The sequence below is a fragment of the Apteryx mantelli genome, chromosome 4, assembly GCF_036417845.1.
Source record: "Apteryx mantelli isolate bAptMan1 chromosome 4, bAptMan1.hap1, whole genome shotgun sequence".
Classification (NCBI taxonomy): domain Eukaryota; kingdom Metazoa; phylum Chordata; class Aves; order Apterygiformes; family Apterygidae; genus Apteryx; species Apteryx mantelli.
The window spans coordinates 40110328-40132348 of record NC_089981.1 but is presented as its reverse complement, the minus strand read 5'-3'; the positions used below and the strand labels follow the sequence as shown (position 1 = coordinate 40132348).

Here is a 22021-nt window from a genome sequence, read left to right as displayed (position 1 = left end):
TCCTGCACTTCAAAAACAGGAAGATGAGCAAGAATAGGAACGCTCTAGAAACCGTGTCAGAGCCAAGGCATTTGGCCAACCCGGCACCGACGGGTGAGCCGGGGAGGCGGAAAGTACAGGCTGTGTGCTGTATAAAAGACACTGTTACTCATCTGTGCCAAATTTGCACTTTGCCACTTATTTCTCATAGTCACAGCCAGTTGCTCTCCACGTTGTGCTGGTGAGCGCCACAGGCCCCATGGCAGAGTAATAACGAGAAGCCAGCTGCTGGGGGGAAATTGGTCAAAATCAGTTTGCAAATGGGGTGGTGCATGTGCAGGGTGACCTGGAGGCGGGGGGTTCACAGGGAAAGGCTTTTTTTTTTTTCTTTCTGTCTTAGAGCTGTGAAACTTTCAAGTGCCAACGTCCTGGGGATGTTGACGGGACTTTCCTACTGAGCAGCACAGAAAATTCACTCTCCCTTCACTTCCCCTCCCAGCGACCGTGCCCTCCCTTCTCCCCAAATCCCATGGGGTTCCCACCCTCAAAACACCCTTCCATAACTCCTGCCCCACATGAAGAAACGCGCTTGGTCCCCCAATCCTGTGGAGCTGGAACAGCACAGTACAACACTTCTCCGCCACCTTTTCGTCTTTTTCCTCTCCCCAGAGGAAAACTGGTCAATACCTAGTGTTGTCCACAGGGTCTGTATTCTTTAACTAACGAAACTTCTTGGTTAGTTAAAGCAGTCAGAGCCTTGAAAGGTTTAATAAGGCTAAGAAATGACTGCTGGCTGCAATATTGAATATTTTGTCCTAAGGGCCAAATATAACGTAAAATAACCCCAATAACTGCTGGCTTTCTAAGTGTCCTGGCTTCTGTGTATGCCAAGGCAAAACATGATTCTCAGAGGATATAATTTCTTTCCTTTGTCTAGAGAAAGAGTAATTAAGCCCAGCCTGAACCAGGATGACTTTGTCTCTGCCCAGCACCATTGCTATGCGCTGAAAGGACACAGGGGAGTTACCTCCTGATGGTATCCCAGCCAATATGCTTCAGCCTATTTAGTGCAGAAATGAGAAATGACACACAAAAGACACCCCTATGATGTGCAGTGTTGTGCAGAAATATCAGTTTGGAACTGCTGTTGTGGAAAGGGTTTAAAACATCCACTCGTATAGACATGAAGACTGCATCTCCTTCCTCTGTCTTCAGGAAAACACAGGTGGAACGATCACCCCGGATTGTTTGAGGAAAATACTCCATTCTCATAAAATGGACCTCCTCTCTATTAAACATACTCAGTGCTTTAGAGAGGACTTCCTTGCCAGAGATGGTCTGGACTATGCTGTTTCAGCGAGTCAGGAAAAGGCAACGTCTTCCTCGGCTGAGCTTAACTTGGACCAGGTTATCGGCTCCCGGAGGAGGAGCCGAGTTTGTCGCTGCCCCGTCAGGGGCTGGGAAGCCTATGCAGGCTGGCATAGCGTACGAGGTCACACGCATCCAGCTACGCCTGGTGTAGAGCTCGCAGTCAGAAAACCTGATCTCTGGCTCACCAGCACGAGAAAGGACTATCCTGCTGAATAGCTCTTCTCTCCCACTAGTAATGCCAATCTTGCTTTTTATCCTCAATGTGGGATCAAGTTTATTTTTGGAAGCTCATTTTACAATTCAATTTTTTTTAAGCAATACTATTTCTAGTTACAATTTAGAGATAATATTTTCTTTCATTCTGATTAATTTGTTAAATAAATATGCAAATATGTCAAGTGCTCTCTATAAAAAAATACACACACACAACAAACAACCCCTCAAACAATAAAACTAAGCTTAATACAAATACTTACTATATTACATGTATGAAATGGCCATGTAGTTTTGAAACTATAATGCAACTTGATTACAGATGAATCACATGACATAATCAAAAAGGAATCAGCATATATAAAATAAGGGCGCTGCCTCTGTAAAGAGAAATTGAGCATCTCCCTATTTAAAAATATAAAAAGAAGCCCAATATTGTCCATGTTTTTATAGATACTGCACATAAAATAAATTAGGAAGATAGTTTTCTCCATTAAACATCTGAATAGGGAGATGAATAACATGCTGCAGTCTTCTTTTAGAAAGATTTAGCCTGCAAGACAGTGAGTTAACTCCTTTTGATAGAGTTAAATTAGGATTTAAAGAGAGGAATAATCCATATTCTGGATCTCTATACTTAGCAGAATGAGTATATAAGGCCCGTTTTAACACGGACTTCAACAGTTCATTTTGATTTATAATGACAAATAGAAAAGCTTGCTTAAAAATATTACAAGAATGAAATAAAAATCAATGCACAAAGTCAACAGACTTCCCACAGCACAGTTCAGTATTAAAATATGTGCTCATGATAGGGCTGAGAAGTTTGACAGTGGACCGCATGTACTGATAATGTAAATAGCTATGACCCACACTGCCTTCAACTTGTTTGGACATCTACAGACCATGAGCTATGTAGCTGTTCATAGACTAAACATCCTGGCATACAGCAAATCAGAAAGCATCCTATGTGTCCCTTAGCATCACAGCTTGTCTTGGGTCCTATTGCCCAGGCACAAATTTGCCCCGGGGAAATCTGCCTGTTGGTACCAGGGCACAGAGCAACTCAAACACATGGAAAACTGCTGAAGGGCTGTAACTGAGAAATATAATCACAACAATCTTCTGCTTTATGGTCCAAAAAGGATCAGTTCTGGCTAATGTTAGTATTTTGCCAGCTGAGTACTCATCATCCAATTAGCTTAAATGGAGAACATAAAATAGCATGCTTTAGTAGAACAATTTTAAACGAAGGTGAAATGAGCAGTGGACAGGAATATCTCAATAACCCAGTTACAGAATATTCCCCATCCCACAACTAATAGAAACCTCACTATTTGCAATTACCTTAAATTGTTTTTCTTACATTTTTTTGAGGCAGCCCAATTAGAAGTTGTCATTCTCCCTCCATTCCAATATGCTTTCTTAAAAATGGCACAGACTACTGGTAGCAAATAATTTTTTTTCTGGTAATTCATATCATTATAATGCACAGCATCATAGCTTAATACAAATACTTTTCATAACAGACATATAAAGACACAATAAAAGCATATGACAATGCAGCTGCAGCTATTTTACTATATTACATTGCTGGGAGAGTTTTCTTTAATTTTCTTTGATCTTTTTTGTAGAATTTCAACTTCTGGTACCAATAAGCAAGCTATATTTCTTCTGGTATGTTTAAAAAGTAAAGAAAAAAAAGTGGATGAAATAGAATTCATAGAAAGTGAACAAGACCATATAAAGGTAAGTTTTAAAGTATTAGCAGACTGGGGTAACACAATGGTTGTAGGGGAAACAAGCTTTGCTAGGCTCAACATAAGGAAGCCTGGGAGCAGGGGAAGATGGAGCCCTATTCTTCAGAAAATAAAATACTGTCATCACATTTGATGATTTCCAATTGCTTGATTTATACATGTGTGATTAAGCTGGGGTCATTCTATTTTATTCATTAGCCTAACTAACCGGCTCATTAAAAACATACACAAATGGTGACCAGTGAAGGAGGGAGGGGGAACAGCAATGAACACCTCAAAAACTCAAGGATAACTGTACAGATTAAGATAATAAAGTATGGAAGTTTATTATGTATCAGCTCATGTTTTCATGTCTTTATTCCCCCTTCCAAGAAGACTTACTGTCTGCCCACAGACATTTAAAAATGGAGATAAATAAACTTCGTCCTTCTGGGTTTCTCTCATTACAGATTAAGTCGTAAATTGTCACTTGTCACTTTTTGCCTATTTTGAATGCATCTACCACTCTTCCTGGCTGGAAGGCATTTCTGAAGGATTCTGAAGTTTTAGACATTGTATAGGAGGCCTTTATGCTTTTAGCTTCATTTTCGCTCTTGACATTTGTTCCTCGCTTATTCTTGTACCATGGCAAGTTTAGTACCTTAAGTGCCTGTAAGGTGGAGTGACTGGATACTCCTGTAGCTCCGCACAGCGAAGATACTGCATCTGGGGAACAATGATATAAACTTGCATTCTTCCTAACACCAAAGACACAGTAAGTGTCCTCCATGTAGGAACTGGGAACTGATAAATTTATGCAACTCTTGGGGGCTTATTTCAGAAAGCACATGTCAATTTTGCAACTTGGACATCATTTAAAAATAATTAAAAATGAAGAAAACTTATGTTTAATTATGTTCAAAAGACATCAGTAGCACAGTACATCTGTGAACTCCTGTCCAAGTTCCTTGCGATTTTGATTTCCCCAGCTCTGATCTACTTGGCGACTTGGTGCCATTACACTCCACTCTTCATGTCAAGCTCCTGATGATTTTGTGTTTCATCAAGGGTCAGGAATTCATCACATGCTCCTGTTCGGTCATTTGATTGTTCTTTATGAACCAAGTGCACCATTTCTTGTGATTTGCTGGCTTCTCCATTTAATCCACCCGTCTTCCTGTCTTCCACTGCCCCTTTGCCATTGTTAATCACTAGCTTTTTCTTCTGCCCACATCTAGTAATAAATAAAAAGAAAATAAGCACCACAAATGGAGACTAAGGGAAATAAAAATGAAAATTCTAGTCAATACCGAGGAAAAGACGCTTAGAAACAAGGCTTGAGTCTGCTAGTGCAGACTTAGGCAACGCCAGGTGTAAAGTTTCTCTGGGCTGTGTAGTTCATTTCCAGATGAAGCCACCATTATATGCACAGTCACCATGATTTTAGCAGAAGCCCACTGATGTGATCACCAACTACCTCTATTACAAATAAGACTAGCATGCACTACTGAAAGCTAGAAATTATTTGCTAATATTTGAACATCTTCCTATTTATGAGCTTTGTATATATATGCCACTATAAGGACAAGGGCACGCTAAATCAGACTTGGAACCAGACCTCTGAAATTCTCTTTTTTTTGAGATGGCTGGAAATTTGGGTCAAGGGACCAAGCTCTCGCCTAGTTATAAAAGGCAACTTTTTCCTTCTTTGTATTAGCATGTCAGGCCTAGAATCCTGCCAACAGCCAGGGAACAAGGCAGGACTACACTTGTTATTATCAACAGCTTAGATCATTAAGAAGACATTAAGGTAGAGAACAGCTACTGTGTTTTTAAAGTTGCGCTCACTCCAGTGCTACCCAATAAACCCTATATTTAGCTATGGATGAATATGAAAGAAGTCTTTAAATAGCAGTACTTTAAAAAAAGTAGTATTTGTATAGCTGTCAGCTATGCCTCAGACTGTTAAGATGGCTCTCTGGCTATATCATGCTGAATATTTAAATTGTTGTCTTTGAATAGCCTGGTGTAAACTGAATATATAAAGCACAGCTCTCTTCAGAGGGACACTGTCTTTGTGAAGTTGTACTGATTTTGTCTGAATGACTAATTCAGCAGTTTAGTTATACTATTATCCTTCTGAAGTATTTTTTCTTATGTCTACAGACTGACATGTGACGGTTATTTTAGCCAAAGTAGCTCAATTCACCCTGCTTATATTATACAAACACTTGGGAACATTTCCTGTTCTGCAACTGTGAAATGCCAAAAGAGAGAACAGCAAGTGGCAGTGAAACTCCACCGCCTTTCCGAAAAGCGGCTCAGGTTTTCTTTCCTGACAGGCAGGTCAGGCCGTGCAGCACCTTACGTTGGACTCTGCAAGGAGATCCTAACTACTTTTACAACTGGCACCAGACTGAGAGGAGATCTTTGCAACAAAAGGGATAAATAAATAAATAAATAAATAGATCACAGCACACTGAGCCTTGGGCCATTTTAATTTTTATAGGATAATTTAAAACAGCGGCTATTAAAAAAAATAAAGGAAATATTAAAGCCAAGTAATTTGCTACTCACTGAGAAGAGCTGATTGCTTGGTTGAAATTCTTTAAATCTCCTGTGACATACTGACCTCGTAACAAGAAAGGCTAAATCTACTGAGTTCTGAATCAAGTACTTAAGAGCCTTGAAACTAAAGCCTGCTCTGCCTTGGCTTTCAGACAAGCACAATGAGAATGAAACTGAAAAAGCTGCAGTTAACATCCATTTGGAAAAATGGCATAACTGACATCATTCTAAAAACAAAGACATTGATAATTCTCACTTTTTAAATAAATGAATGCTTAAAATATTCTCAATTTACTGCTCAGCTAACACTGAAATGCTCAATCATCCTTTTTCAAACTTCAAATTCTGTTGTAGCACAGCTGTAGTGTTAGTTTCATATTAGTTGACGTTCACACACAGTATGCTTACTGCACAGCAACTACCTCTCTATGAATTTTCAGCATATTAGCACTAAGCAGAATAGATGAACACAGAATCCTTGACTTATCCATGTTATTATTCGGATCCTGTTAAAGTGAAATGAAAAAATCCACTTGTTTCAAGTATATCAGATTATGTCCCTACTTCAAAAAATTCTCCTCACAGTAATAGGCCCATATTACTAGGGTCTAATCCCCAAATCTGTACACATACATACACCCACGTGCACTTTCTCTCTTTTGGTCTCGCTCCCAGTTGCATGTAAGCGCTAAGTAAAAAATGGATTTTCCATTAACAATATCTAGTATATAATTTATTGCTTTGAGATTGCTTCATTTCTCATCAGATGCTATCTACACTCAGTCATACCAGCCCTGTTTGGCTGTTTCTATGGCAACGCCGGGTTGAGGGGCAGAAACAATGGCAGTCTCTACTTTTATAGACATAACAGAGCAGCACATAAATCAATAAGCCATGCTGTTCACACTGTGTAACTCCAGAATCACTTAACTGAAAGCAAGCTGTAGTTTATTCTGTCTCACCATGTGCTTGATACCTTACTTTAGCATGTCTCTAATAACACTGTCAGAGAAGCATAGATGTTATAGATACAATCACAGGGACAACATGCCAGGTGGCATCTCACTACCTCCTTCAGCAAGGCTGTACCGGTTTACTCCACCTGACACTTTGGCCTGTAGGCTGCATTCAGCTTGGACTTCCTTGCCTCAGAAAAGCTTTTCGTGTTGCAGGCTGGGACTAGCTGGGGTGCTCCCTTACTACAGTGAATGCTTTAGTCCAGCACCCAAGTCAGGCTCAGGAGCACCCTGCCCCTCTCTCACAGAAGTATTAATGTGTGCTTTCCTGCAGCCAGCAGACAAGCAATAAATTTGCTCACGGCTTCTTGAACAAAATTATCCACACAGTATATATTTACTCTGGTAAAAAGTTCAAGTTTAACATTCAAGTAGCAATAAGCTGTTTCTGACAATCAAGGAGTGACATCAGAACAGCCACGAGAAAGGGGAAAGAGCGCCCCGAACTTACAGCCTATTCTTTAGGCTACTTCTCTGCAGACTCTGGTTAACCTTGCACAAATCACTGCAACTTCCAATTCTTCAGGTCTCTCCAGCAGACTAAAGTAACTGCTGACAGCAAAACCCCTTACCACCTGCAGGCGAATTCACTCCCCACAGCCGCCCAGCCCCACAGTTCTTACCCCTGTGGCTGCCGGCTGTGATACTGCCTTTGGTTTGGAAGGAACAAATTAATCCTACGTCTGCAATGCTCTGACACAGCCTTTCACCCAGTACCTCTGGCCCTGTGGGCAGCAGTCTGTTAATGGTAGAGGATTATATTCAGCTCATCCCATATAACGTATTTTTCATTCTCAGTGAATAGGATCTGTCTATTAATAAGTAATAGACACAGAATAATTAATTCTCTCTGATCTGTACACATTCAGTTTCCATCTACAAATAAAAACCAAAATATTTCTTTACACAGCTACTGTCTCAAGCCTCAAGTTACAGATCTGTGCAGTGGAAGCTCTTTCCTGTGTTATACTACTCCAGCCTTGCATGAAGCTTTGAAGCCTCTCAAGGAGGAAAGTAACAGAGCAATGTGTTTTGAAAAAATAAAGGACTTCCTTACCTTCTCCGACTGTTAACAGCGATGCAGACTGCAAGAATCAATGCCAGTGCCACAAGAGCAGCAACTATAATCAACCACTCTGTGAGTAAAATTGAGGGAGGGGAAGGCAACCTGTTAATATATCTCATACAGTTTTGTCATTTCGCAGAACTGCAAGAACACAAACACTTTTATGTTCATTTATACTGCCAATTTTTTCCCCCAGTTTGCATGAATGTTTGTTCATGTTAGAAAGTGCTTCTGTGCATAGCAAATACATTATCATCAGTCACATTGAATATGCTATTGAAAATGCATTCAGCTACAGGCAGGCCAATGCAGATGAAGGACCTGATCACTGCTAACACTTGCAAGCACTGTACTTTGGTCAGCACAGGTGAAAAAGAGTTGTATCACTGATTTATTCCAAGAGCTAGGACAGGCTTAGTACTGAGACATCTGTAATTCTGGATTCAAAAGTAGGGTGACTTTAATGTAGAGTGAAATGTCTACCTTCATTTTTTTCCTTTAAAGTCTTATTTTAGTAGGCATTTTGAGAGCAAATCCTGAAAAAAAGGAACTACAAAATCATAATAAAGAGGTAAAACTGGAAGGGATCCTAAGAGGTCACATCACTTACATTTCACTCCAGTGAAACAGGATCAATGAGAATATGCTTGAGAAATGTTTCATTTGCTCTTAAGATTTTGAATAATGGAGAATTCACAACCTTCCCAGTAGTCTATTCTTTATGCTTTACTACCATGATAGACAGAGATCCTCTCCTAATAGTTAACCCCCTTTTCTTTTTCATTTGAAATAAGTCTCATTGCACAAGTCTCCCATGTTTCACATGAAACAAATTACTTATTTTAATTGGTTAATTACTACTACTCCATGGTAAAAAACTGATAAGCATTCTTTTTGTAGCATACTCATCTCATATCTCCTTTCATTCTTCTCTAAAAATGAGTTCTTCTAAACTTGCCTCAAAAGTTACCTTTCCGAAAATTATCTTTGTGGCCTTCTCTGCTTTTCCTATTTGATTAATAAAAGGCAATGTTTTGAAGTGAACACAGTACTTCAGCTCCAGACTTGCCAGGCCTAAGTAAAGTGGAATAATTACCCTCTGTGTCTTACAAATGACGTTACTGTTAACATATCCCAGAATGTACTTGCATTTTTTTGCAATAGTATCATGGTGTTGGCTTACTTCTATTCCATTTTAAACTGCAGGTCTTGTTCTGTAATACTGGTGTCTCAGCTATTATTTTCACTGACCATTTTCACAGATATGATACTTCGCATATATCTATACTGAATTTCATCTAATTGATTTCAGATCGATTTATCAAAATTATTTAATTCTTAATCCTTTTCTCCAAAATGCATATGATTTCTCTCATCTTGATATAATTGGGAAGTTTTATGAGTTACAATGTGCTCCATTTTTGAGACTACTAGTGAAAATGCTCAGTATTATCTGATTCCAAACAAAATCTGAACAACTTGACCTACATTTTCATCTCTTGCTTCAGTTCATATTAACATAATTCTGTGCTTTGTATTAACATAATTCTGTGCTTAAATCATAAAAAGAAATGAAAAACTGGAAAAGAACTGAAAAATTTGAAAACTTACCTGGTACGTGGGACGATCTTTGTTGTGAAATTATTGTTGGTGTGGTATGTCCAGGGAAAGGAGTGGATTCATGATCTCCCATATGTGGTCCTTTATTACCATATATACTGGATGTAGATCCTAAAGAACAAAAATATCCATTAGGTCCAATATGTCTGGTGAGTATTGAACAGTGAGGTACCTAGGGTATAATTTTCACAATTTAAAATATTTATTAAATAACAAAAAATATTTCTAGGAAGTTCACACTGAGGTCATTAAAAGGTATTTTTACTGAAAACTTTTGCATAGACTACTCATCATACTCATGTGAACTATGGTTAGTTTTAGCACTTTGAATAACAAAATTCATGGTTTTTCCCTCTCATATGTTTCATTTTTAACTATGATATACTTCTCTGAACCAAAATGTGATTAGAACTGCCTATAGAAATTTTCTAGGGAGAATGTAAGGACATTTGAATTTTGGCAGATTTTTTTGAAGAAGTTTTTGATATACATGGTCAAATGTCTTGGCTGTTCCATGGGAAAAAACACAGAAAGAACAGGGAGAGAGAGAAAAGAACCCCCGACTTTTTTAAAAACTGAAAATGATCAATTTGGAGAATTTTTTAAACTTTTACTTTTATTCCTACACAGGAGAAAGCTGAATTTCTAAAACTTTAATGTGTTCATAAAAAAGAAGTGTAGTTCTTTGGATGTTTTTAAATTTGATAGCTATGTACATGAACAGGACTTTGGAAAATCAAAATTTTTTTCCTAACAGCAAAAAATACTCTCTGTAAACTTGCATGTGGATCCCTCTGCCTTTTTTAATATGTTGTGTAATTTGGTTCTAAAATCTTAAATCCAAATGCACACTTCCAGTCTCAGTTATCTGCTATGATGGCCATACCCCTTGAACTTTAATGTGATTACAGTAATATTTCTGGCCCACTCTGTTCCCATACGGATATCCCAGGTCCCAAATGAAACTACTAAAATTATCTTTATTGCCACTACACAAACCATATTACAGTTCTCCATCTCTCTGAATTCTTCCAGACTCTGATAGAGCAAATTAAGTGCTTACTTCAATCAAAAGTAATGTTCTTGTTCTTGTTCTTTAACACGCATTGCAACTCCAGTCAGCACCTCTGATCTCATTTCCTAATAGCAGCTGGCAAATACAGAACTAAGAAGCACATTTTTCCTGCTGCTAAAGTTAGCCAACAAGTAGTTCATGAATCTTCCAGATGTTCTCATTTTTTTTATTAACTAGAAACTTATTGACTGTTGAGTTGTTTTGTGCTATCTCACCACTAATTTCAGCAGCTAAGGGATCTGAGCTGGCATCTAAGAAAGCTGACCAAGACGAAAATACTGACTTGTCTATCCCACACATCAGTGGATTTTTTAAGGTGCTTTACATCATCCTTGAGAAATGGCAGAGCTTCTCCAACCGCAAAGCCCCCTTAGATAGATACATAGACGTTGATTAACGATCCTCGTGCGAACAGAATGGCTGTCTCCCCCCTCTCCTCCCCTACGCCCGGACAGCACGCGGGATGCAGTTATGGCCCCTTGTGTTCTCAGCCAGGGGACATGCTTGCAGGAGGCAGAAAGGGTTCCTAAGAAACTCTCTAAATTTCATTTTGAAGATATGTTGTTGTATTTTTTTCTTTTTGTCAGTTACATTTTGGGTTCCTTCAGTGGATCGATTCATTATTCCACTGCGACACTTGGACAAAAGATCAGTCATTAGTATGTTGTCAGACCACAGCTTAAGCACTGCTGTACAGAAAAAGCTAGCAAAAGAAAGAAGTGTAGTACATCGAGTAATTCATCTGTTCAGAGAAGGCCTTTAACTATAGTCTGTTAATTCACTAATGAATCTTTTACATTACATTAGAACTATATAGGGCAACAACACAAATGAAAGAATCCCTCAGTAAACAAACACTTTCTATGATGATGGCATTGTCCTAGTCATTTCCTTGTATTGTGTTTTTAAAAAACACCAACAGAAGATAATGAAAAAAATGGAAGAGTTACGAACCTTTGCCAGGGCACTGACAATGCAGAGATTCTACACAGATAGTCACCTCGAAAATGATCTTCAAACCAGTTCTTACAGGTTTTATATGCTTAAAAGAGAAAGGTAACTAACATTTTTTCATAGTGTGTAATGTCTGCACAGTAAGTTAGGGAGACCGCTTGGACTCATTAAGTGAATAGGGGAATGAAAGTCAAGAAATGAGCTTGTTGCAGTAGGAAACAGTTATTAAAAACAGATTGATCTTTCCAATAAAACTGTATCATATATATATATTGCATTTATATTGCTGTGCCTATGTTAAAATACTGCAACTCAGGCAGTTTTGGGTAAATAAACCCAGATTGGGTTTATTTTACTGACTTTATATAAAATTCTGAAAAAAAAAGTAGGCCAAATTCTACCTTATGATGTATGAGTTAATATTAATTAATGTTAATTAAAAGAGAATCCATCAAATTTAGTGGAGCTGTGCCAAGATAAAAGTGAAAAGAGAAAGTAGACAAACACAGAAACATTTCTTGGCTATCATGAAAACCCTCTTTTTATTCAAATCTTTCAAAAGCAATGTGTTCACTGGATACAAATTGTAATTCCTAACTATTAATAATAAAAGAATTCTTTAAAGTGTTTGGTGTATTATGTTATAAATACATAGGTACATAATCTTGCCTATGTGTGAAGAAAAACCACCGAGCATTGGCCAAAATCTACCCTGGCATGGTTCCACTAACTTCCAGGAAAGAGCATGAAAATATTATTTGGATTAGTGTGTATGAGAAGTAGTATATGGAAAAAAAATTACTGATAGGATGGTGATTTGTACAAAAAGTACATTTGGGAATAAGGAAAAGTCCCTTCATTTCACATATTATTAGCATGTGACCACAAGGAAAAAGGATATTTGTAGTGTGATAAATAAACACTGTTACTGTTAACTGTACTAACTCTATCAGAAAAACCCTACTCTTCACAAAAAAGTTGTTCACAAATGTCAGTTACAGACTAGTACAAATAGCTATCATTAATCACTGGCAAGATACCAACAGCAAATATACCTAGAAAAAATGGCCACACAGGGAATTACCTTTTGTGATATATGTTCACCTGATACAGAAGAAATGTGGATGGGGGAAAAAGTGACAGAGAGGTATTTGTAGCTGGTATTTGTAATCATCAAACAGGAAGACAAAATGCTAAAACATTCCATATGGGCACGAGGAAAAAGTTTAGAAGCACTTGTTCAGGTTTCCAGTAGTGTAATCACATAAAGATAATCTAAGAAGAGGTTATTGGCAAAACACTACTTTTCAGGCTCTTGACCAAAGTTCACTCTTTGGACAGGAAAAAGCTTCCCTCAAAAGGCATCTTAGAAACAAATTATAAACATATCTAGAAATGCCAGTAAGAAAAGCCAATCTACAAAAACATTTATGATAATATTTTTAGAGTATCATCACAGTCCAAAAAAATAACTGATTGATCAATAAAAGACTGATTGTAATTCGTTGTTCTTACTGGTAGGAGGAGGGGTGTGTAGTCGGTTCAGATGATCCTCAGCGTCTGGAAAAAGGCCAGGTATGAAATTGACATGGGAACCATCCGTAGTAGTTGCTTGTTCACTTTCACTTCCACGTTGAGTGCCAGGCGCCAGTGGCTCTTTGGTTGCTTCTTCTTGGTGGACAACATCCGTGGTGGACTCCGTGACTACCATGATGATGGCTCAGTCAGCTTTAAAACTTAACCCTCACAGAACCACCACCTACATCATTTCCCCCTTTCCTGTACCACAGCAAGCCAGAGAGCACCTCCTTCTTCCTGATTTAAAGCACAGAAGGAAAGAAGACGTGAAAGCCTTCCCTTCCTCCTCCACTGTCACTGCCTTCTGAGACTCTTAACCAACACACGCTTGCCATGTTTGAGGGACATTGGCTAATATACGCATATCCCAGTGACAGACGGAGGGGGAAGACCTTCAGAAGAAGAGATCACAGCAGCAAAAACCGGACCCTGTAACTCAGGAGGGATCAGCCACACCACAGCCAAATCTATGACGATCTAGCCTGGCTTTCCACCGGCAAGGAGGAGAAAGGAACCAAACACAGAATTTATGGGGCGTAATTCTTCTGTGATTGCCCTTCCCTCACCACCTGCACACCACTCACCGGTGATGGTGCTGCTGCTGAGTCACGGGGACAGGCCATCAGATAAGCCCCACCAGAGCACCTCCACCACACCGATCATGGCACTTTGAAGCATTCCAGGCCTGAACACACTTACGCGCAACAAAGAAGGATGGGACTAGGGATTCAGAATCACCAAAGTGCATGCCTTGCAGAACAGTTAGGAGGCCACCCAGAAACATGCTTTGGCAAAGAACAGAAACTGCCAAACGTATCAGCAGGGAGTCCCTTTCACCCAGTCCAGAGGTTCACTTTAACAACAGTCCAGATCCCACCAGAGATTTTTGCAATGCAAGTCCACAGCGAGAATGTTGTATCCCCCAAGACAAGAAAGACAGCGAGAGGAGCTGAATTCAGAAGAAATAATGTCTCATTCCACACAGCGCAGTGAAATGAGTATGACCCATTATTCTTACTGGTACCCGTCAGTGGAGATTTGTCATCAGGTTTGTTCCTACCGTCAGGATTCAGCCCATGGAGCACCTCATCCCTGGGGGTGTTTGTGGCATGAGTGACGCCTGCAGTGCCCTGTCCTTGTTCATTATCTGAAGGCAGAGGTGGCTGAGTTGGGTCTTCATGATGGGCACCATCGGGAGAGGTAACAGCTGTTACAGTGATGATTGAATCAGCTGTGAATTCAATGCGTATGCTACCAGCACCCTCCCATTCCTGTCACCTTTGGGTCTCCTGTCGCCTTTAAACCAGGATCCCCTCCACTGCTACCCTTTTCACTCCACCAAAGGGGAAGAGAAGGGAGACCTTCTGTCCTCTCAACTTTTTAATCAGCTGTTTTCTCTTGCTATTTTCATCCGCTTTGTGGCTTAGTCCACAAGATTCCCAAGGCCAGTGGACACAGGGAAAGGACAGTAAGACAGCAGTCAGGGGAGTTCCCCGACCTGCATCACAGGCTGACCACAGCTCATCAACTTCAGGAGGAAACCTAAGCTTTCTTGCTTTTTCAGAATAATGTGCTCTGCTTTACAGATATCACTACAGACAGTATATAATCCTTTCCACAACCACTAATGCCCCTTTGTTACTCAAGACTACGTGAATGGTGGCAAATAGGAGAAAATTACTGCAATTCGTTGTTCTTACTGGTAGGAGGAGGGGTGTGTAGTCGGTTCAGATGATCCTCAGCGTCTGGAAAAAGGCCAGGTATGAAATTGACATGGGAACCATCCGTAGTAGTTGCTTGTTCACTTTCACTTCCACGTTGAGTGCCAGGCGCCAGTGGCTCTTTGGTTGCTTCTTCTTGGTGGACAACATCCGTGGTGGACTCCGTGACTACCATGATGATGGCTCAGTCAGCTTTAAAACTTAACCCTCACAGAACCACCACCTACATCATTTCCCCCTTTCCTGTACCACAGCAAGCCAGAGAGCACCTCCTTCTTCCTGATTTAAAGCACAGAAGGAAAGAAGACGTGAAAGCCTTCCCTTCCTCCTCCACTGTCACTGCCTTCTGAGACTCTTAACCAACACACGCTTGCCATGTTTGAGGGACATTGGCTAATATACGCATATCCCAGTGACAGACGGAGGGGGAAGACCTTCAGAAGAAGAGATCACAGCAGCAAAAACCGGACCCTGTAACTCAGGAGGGATCAGCCACACCACAGCCAAATCTATGACGATCTAGCCTGGCTTTCCACCGGCAAGGAGGAGAAAGGAACCAAACACAGAATTTATGGGGCGTAATTCTTCTGTGATTGCCCTTCCCTCACCACCTGCACACCACTCACCGGTGATGGTGCTGCTGCTGAGTCACGGGGACAGGCCATCAGATAAGCCCCACCAGAGCACCTCCACCACACCGATCATGGCACTTTGAAGCATTCCAGGCCTGAACACACTTACGCGCAACAAAGAAGGATGGGACTAGGGATTCAGAATCACCAAAGTGCATGCCTTGCAGAACAGTTAGGAGGCCACCCAGAAACATGCTTTGGCAAAGAACAGAAACTGCCAAACGTATCAGCAGGGAGTCCCTTTCACCCAGTCCAGAGGTTCACTTTAACAACAGTCCAGATCCCACCAGAGATTTTTGCAACGCAAGTCCACAGCGAGAATGTTGTATCCCCCAAGACAAGAAAGACAGCGAGAGGAGCTGAATTCAGAAGAAATAATGTCTCATTCCACACAGCGCAGTGAAATGAGTATGACCCATTATTCTTACTGGTACCCGTCAGTGGAGATTTGTCATCAGGTTTGTTCCTACCGTCAGGATTCAGCCCATGGAGCACCTCATCCCTGGGGGTGTTTGTGGCATGAGTGACGCCTGCAGTGCCCTGTCCTTGTTCATTATCTGAAGGCAGAGGTGGCTGAGTTGGGTCTTCATGATGGGCACCATCGGGAGAGGTAACAGCTGTTACAGTGATGATTGAATCAGCTGTGAATTCAATGCGTATGCTACCAGCACCCTCCCATTCCTGTCACCTTTGGGTCTCCTGTCGCCTTTAAACCAGGATCCCCTCCACTGCTACCCTTTTCACTCCACCAAAGGGGAAGAGAAGGGAGACCTTCTGTCCTCTCAACTTTTTAATCAGCTGTTTTCTCTTGCTATTTTCATCCGCTTTGTGGCTTAGTCCACAAGATTCCCAAGGCCAGTGGACACAGGGAAAGGACAGTAAGACAGCAGTCAGGGGAGTTCCCCGACCTGCATCACAGGCTGACCACAGCTCATCAACTTCAGGAGGAAACCTAAGCTTTCTTGCTTTTTCAGAATAATGTGCTCTGCTTTACAGATATCACTACAGACAGTATATAATCCTTTCCACAACCACTAATGCCCCTTTGTTACTCAAGACTACGTGAATGGTGGCAAATAGGAGAAAATTACTGCAATTCGTTGTTCTTACTGGTAGGAGGAGGGGTGTGTAGTCGGTTCAGATGATCCTCAGCGTCTGGAAAAAGGCCAGGTATGAAATTGACATGGGAACCATCCGTAGTAGTTGCTTGTTCACTTTCACTTCCACGTTGAGTGCCAGGCGCCAGTGGCTCTTTGGTTGCTTCTTCTTGGTGGACAACATCCGTGGTGGACTCCGTGACTACCATGATGATGGCTCAGTCAGCTTTAAAACTTAACCCTCACAGAACCACCACCTACATCATTTCCCCCTTTCCTGTACCACAGCAAGCCAGAGAGCACCTCCTTCTTCCTGATTTAAAGCACAGAAGGAAAGAAGACGTGAAAGCCTTCCCTTCCTCCTCCACTGTCACTGCCTTCTGAGACTCTTAACCAACACACGCTTGCCATGTTTGAGGGACATTGGCTAATATACGCATATCCCAGTGACAGACGGAGGGGGAAGACCTTCAGAAGAAGAGATCACAGCAGCAAAAACCGGACCCTGTAACTCAGGAGGGATCAGCCACACCACAGCCAAATCTATGACGATCTAGCCTGGCTTTCCACCGGCAAGGAGGAGAAAGGAACCAAACACAGAATTTATGGGGCGTAATTCTTCTGTGATTGCCCTTCCCTCACCACCTGCACACCACTCACCGGTGATGGTGCTGCTGCTGAGTCACGGGGACAGGCCATCAGATAAGCCCCACCAGAGCACCTCCACCACACCGATCATGGCACTTTGAAGCATTCCAGGCCTGAACACACTTACGCGCAACAAAGAAGGATGGGACTAGGGATTCAGAATCACCAAAGTGCATGCCTTGCAGAACAGTTAGGAGGCCACCCAGAAACATGCTTTGGCAAAGAACAGAAACTGCCAAACGTATCAGCAGGGAGTCCCTTTCACCCAGTCCAGAGGTTCACTTTAACAACAGTCCAGATCCCACCAGAGATTTTTGCAATGCAAGTCCACAGCGAGAATGTTGTATCCCCCAAGACAAGAAAGACAGCGAGAGGAGCTGAATTCAGAAGAAATAATGTCTCATTCCACACAGCGCAGTGAAATGAGTATGACCCATTATTCTTACTGGTACCCGTCAGTGGAGATTTGTCATCAGGTTTGTTCCTACCGTCAGGATTCAGCCCATGGAGCACCTCATCCCTGGGGGTGTTTGTGGCATGAGTGACGCCTGCAGTGCCCTGTCCTTGTTCATTATCTGAAGGCAGAGGTGGCTGAGTTGGGTCTTCATGATGGGCACCATCGGGAGAGGTAACAGCTGTTACAGTGATGATTGAATCAGCTGTGAATTCAATGCGTATGCTACCAGCACCCTCCCATTCCTGTCACCTTTGGGTCTCCTGTCGCCTTTAAACCAGGATCCCCTCCACTGCTACCCTTTTCACTCCACCAAAGGGGAAGAGAAGGGAGACCTTCTGTCCTCTCAACTTTTTAATCAGCTGTTTTCTCTTGCTATTTTCATCCGCTTTGTGGCTTAGTCCACAAGATTCCCAAGGCCAGTGGACACAGGGAAAGGACAGTAAGACAGCAGTCAGGGGAGTTCCCCGACCTGCATCACAGGCTGACCACAGCTCATCAACTTCAGGAGGAAACCTAAGCTTTCTTGCTTTTTCAGAATAATTGGCTAATATTGTATAATGGTAGGAACAATGAAGACAGAAGAAAGACCATCAAAGGAATACATGAAAACCATACAAGAGATTTGATGTGGTAGAGATTTGACACACTGTGTCCCAAAATCAAACAGACCTTCTGAGCAGTAGCTCTATAATAAAGGATTATAGTTCCCTCTTCTCTTATTTCAGCACAAATAAGTTATGCGTTTCTCATATCATGATTTTAGAACATACTTCATTGGCATAAATGGTACGTGCTATACCAGACTGCATCATGGATGCGTGGTAGAATTGTATAACATTAATTTTGTAAATTCCTCTCTTTCACCATTCTAACAGTGATCCTGAACCAGACGGCCTAGTGGTTTGAAAAAATCTATGAAAATAATGCTCTTTCACCAGATGAATATTCACAGATGAGAAGTATAAACTTGTTCATGTGCAAAGTCATGCAGTATTGTTCCAGAACAGACCACCTGAGAGACTTAAGTCATGAAATAGATGTAATTGATATTTTTACTAGTACCTGTACTGGAAGACTGTTTTTCATGATCATTCTCTCTGGAAGAAATAATTCTATCCATTACAGTGGGTCGTGCAGAATTATCATCTCCCTCGTCCCAACCTGGATACACCAATGGGTCTTGTGTTGAGTCATTCTGTTTGGCCACGTAATCGGAGGCCATAGCTGTTATGATGATGGTGAAGCAATTATGAACTCAGTATATAAAGATCCATTTCTCATATTATTCTCCTCTTCGGTTCTTGTCTCTATGACAGGGCTTGCTCACATGTCTACTACATTTAATGGCAAAGAGAAGTAAAGCAGATTTGCTTCTCATTCTGGTTTATATTTAGAAAAGCTGTGTACTGTCACCAATAGGACTGAATTCTTCCTCAAACTGAGCATATGCTTTTCAGAATCAAAATATCCCATTGGTTTTCAAAGGCATTTCCCCAAATCATGCTGTTTTTCATGACTTTGTATTGGTTGAATATCACACCAATATTCACTGATGCAGACATAAGAACAAAGGTAGAAATAACTGCAAGAATCTGCCCTGTCAGTAAGATTTTAATCACAGAATTTGAGTATATTGACTATATCCAATTTTTTCCCCTCACAATTTCACTGCCTTATTAGATACAGCCTCTCCAGGAAAACAAACAAAGATGTTTGGAAGAAGGGAGGGCTAGCACATGCATCAGATTTGTGAACAGTGCACACAATGTGTGAGACAGCGCTTCAATGAGAATATTTGATACTGCAATTATTTAGGAAGATAAAATGTTGTCCATATCAACCATTCTGTAGCTTTCAGTAGACAGCAGAAAAAGGGTGACCAAATCTTGTGAGTAATATAACCGTAAAATTTCTTCATCTTCTCTGGGTATAAATTAAAAAATCCCCACCAACCCAAGCAAAAAAAAAAACACCAAGAAAATTACCACCGCATATTGAAATTGTAATTGCAACTAGCTACTGTAGTATAGTATAGTATTTATATGTATCAGGAATACACTGTACTGTATTATCAGAGTTTAAAGGGTTGATGAAACATCTGGGGTTGCTACCTCAGAGGAATGTGGGCTTAGGAACTTCTAAAGCAGTGAGCTATCCAATATTTTTGCTAATAAGATCGCATTTAGTTGACAGAATAGATTCACATAATACGCCATCCCAAATAACATATATGATATACTTGTCTTCAGTGGCCTATGTTTGATAATCAGCAAGAGCTGGTGATGGCTGTGTTAAATTCACTGTTGGCAGCACTTAGAAAAGCACATCAGTCACTAATAGGTAAACATAATACACTCACAGGAACAGCAACTAATTTATATTAATCTTCAGTTGTTGCTTTTATAGTAAAATTTGATCTTTTACATTTCAATTTCTTTGACTGATGGAGAAGTCTCTCTTTCATTCTACACTATGCTTTGTTCTCTTCACTTCTTCACCAGTACCATCTTGCTATAGTTCAGAAGTGGGGTGAACAGATATTTTGGAATCTTATTTTTACTTAAAATTGTCATATTAACAAAAGCTGTAGAAAACAGGTGCAGTAATGACTTTATTTGTAACAGGGGTGTGATCACAGCTCCTAAATATGTGAAAAATACAAAGACATTATTATTTTTCAAATTAAAATTCAAATGTTCACTGTTTCCTACAGATATAACCTGGTATATAGCCTGATAAACTCTGGTGGCTGCATGACACAGAACAGAATATGTAAGAGGTGGTTACGGAATTAATGCACTATAGGTCTTGGCACACAATACAAATGGGAGAAAAAACAAACCTCCAGGACTGAGCCTAATGAATAGAATAATTTGTAAAATGTATAATACAAGTTACAGATCTGCATTGCTCAGGTTTATTCATAGAACCTCTATTATGGCCTCAAAGTGCAAATCTGTTAGTAAAAAACCCTCTAACTAAAACATGACCTTTAATATTACCTGTATGAGAAGATTCCTTTTCAATATCACTTTCACCTGGAACAGTAAATTCATGTTGTTCCATACTCCCAGCGGTATTTGCGGGACTTTGATCTTGACTGATCCATCCAGGATGAACACTATGTAATAATGGATGCTGGGTTGGTCCTTCACGTTTTTCATTTTCACTTGTGACTAGTGCTGATAAGATGATGATTGAATCAATAATGATCATAATATCTGACCCTAGACATATTATTCTCTTCTTCATATTTGCAGTCTACACAACAAGGGTTGTTGGGGTTTTGTGTTTTGTTTTGTTTTTTCTTTTAATTGTTGCATTTAGTGTGAAATGAAAGATGCCAAAGCCAAAGCTCCTCTGGAAACTCTATCACACAAAAGTATTACCAGGATCAGAAGAAGATACAGGTTTGCTAGAAAGTGTCCCAGTTACCAATGGCAGAAAAAGGCTACAGGAGAAGCAGTGGAAGAACACACAGGAACAACAGCTTGCATCTCTAATTATATTTATTATACTAATTTAGGTGTTTAGTCTGTGGCTTCTGGATTTGTAAAAGAAAAAGAGACGATGAACTTTCCCTTTTGAAATAATATCTCTTTGCACAATTACAAGGCTGGTTCCAAGGAAATTGCCATTGCTTCTGGTAACGGTTGAATATTTGGTTGGATGAATGAAATAAATAGATTCATATATCAGAAGCTGAAATGCATACTTGTTTTGATATTCAGTAATAATTAAAGCTCTCACTGATAAAATAAATTCATTGCTCACTGTTTAATTTGCTGTTGTTTACATACCAGAAGATGCAGTCAGAAATCACTTGAAATACCACCACCATAAGAGATTTCCAAATGAACATTAAAAGGCTTTGAAAAGATACACCAGGAAAAAAAGAATGCCTGTAATACTACTATGAGCATCAGAACTCAATTTAAAACATATCTGCATTGGGTAGCAAACATTTCCATGAGTAATATATTAATGGTAAAATAAAGATCCTTAATCAGAGGATGTAAAGAATCGGCTGGACCTGTTAAATAGGCCATAAGCAGCCAGTCAGGGAATCCTACACTATTTCCCAAAAAGCACAGAAATGGAGGAGTATTTATCTTCGCATTTCAAACCCTGAAATGTTCATAAGGAGGGCACTCACACAAATGCAATTCATTATTTTTTTATTTAAATCTAAAATATACAGGTTACCATGTAAAATTTGCTCCTGAATTGTGCAGCTAATAGGAGTGCATGTAATTCCTGCTGAGTATTATTGTTCCTGTCTGATGC

General features: G+C 40.3%; 1 protein-coding gene across 6 annotated transcripts in view; it reads right to left on the bottom strand.

Moving 5' to 3' along the window:
* Positions 1-3008: 3008 nt before the first annotated feature.
* The window catches only part of CD44 (CD44 molecule (IN blood group)), a 60554-nt gene continuing 41541 nt past the window's right edge, over positions 3009-22021 (bottom strand). For 2 of the 6 annotated variants that reach the window (XM_067296294.1, XM_067296296.1), the window contains 11 exons: positions 20737-20916; positions 18797-18958; positions 17724-17912; positions 16643-16831; positions 16003-16149; positions 14880-15068; positions 14240-14386; positions 13117-13305; positions 9564-9683; positions 7944-8022; positions 3009-4536 (listed from right to left, as the gene is read on the bottom strand). In XM_067296294.1, the coding sequence (XP_067152395.1) occupies positions 4320-4536; positions 7944-8022; positions 9564-9683; positions 13117-13305; positions 14240-14386; positions 14880-15068; positions 16003-16149; positions 16643-16831; positions 17724-17912; positions 18797-18958; positions 20737-20916 (1808 nt within the window). In that variant the 3' untranslated portion in view covers positions 3009-4319. The remainder of the gene's footprint in view (positions 4537-7943; positions 8023-9563; positions 9684-13116; positions 13306-14239; positions 14387-14879; positions 15069-16002; positions 16150-16642; positions 16832-17723; positions 17913-18796; positions 18959-20736; positions 20917-22021) is intronic. The other 4 variants (XM_067296297.1, XM_067296298.1, XM_067296295.1 and 1 more) reach the window with 4 other exon arrangements.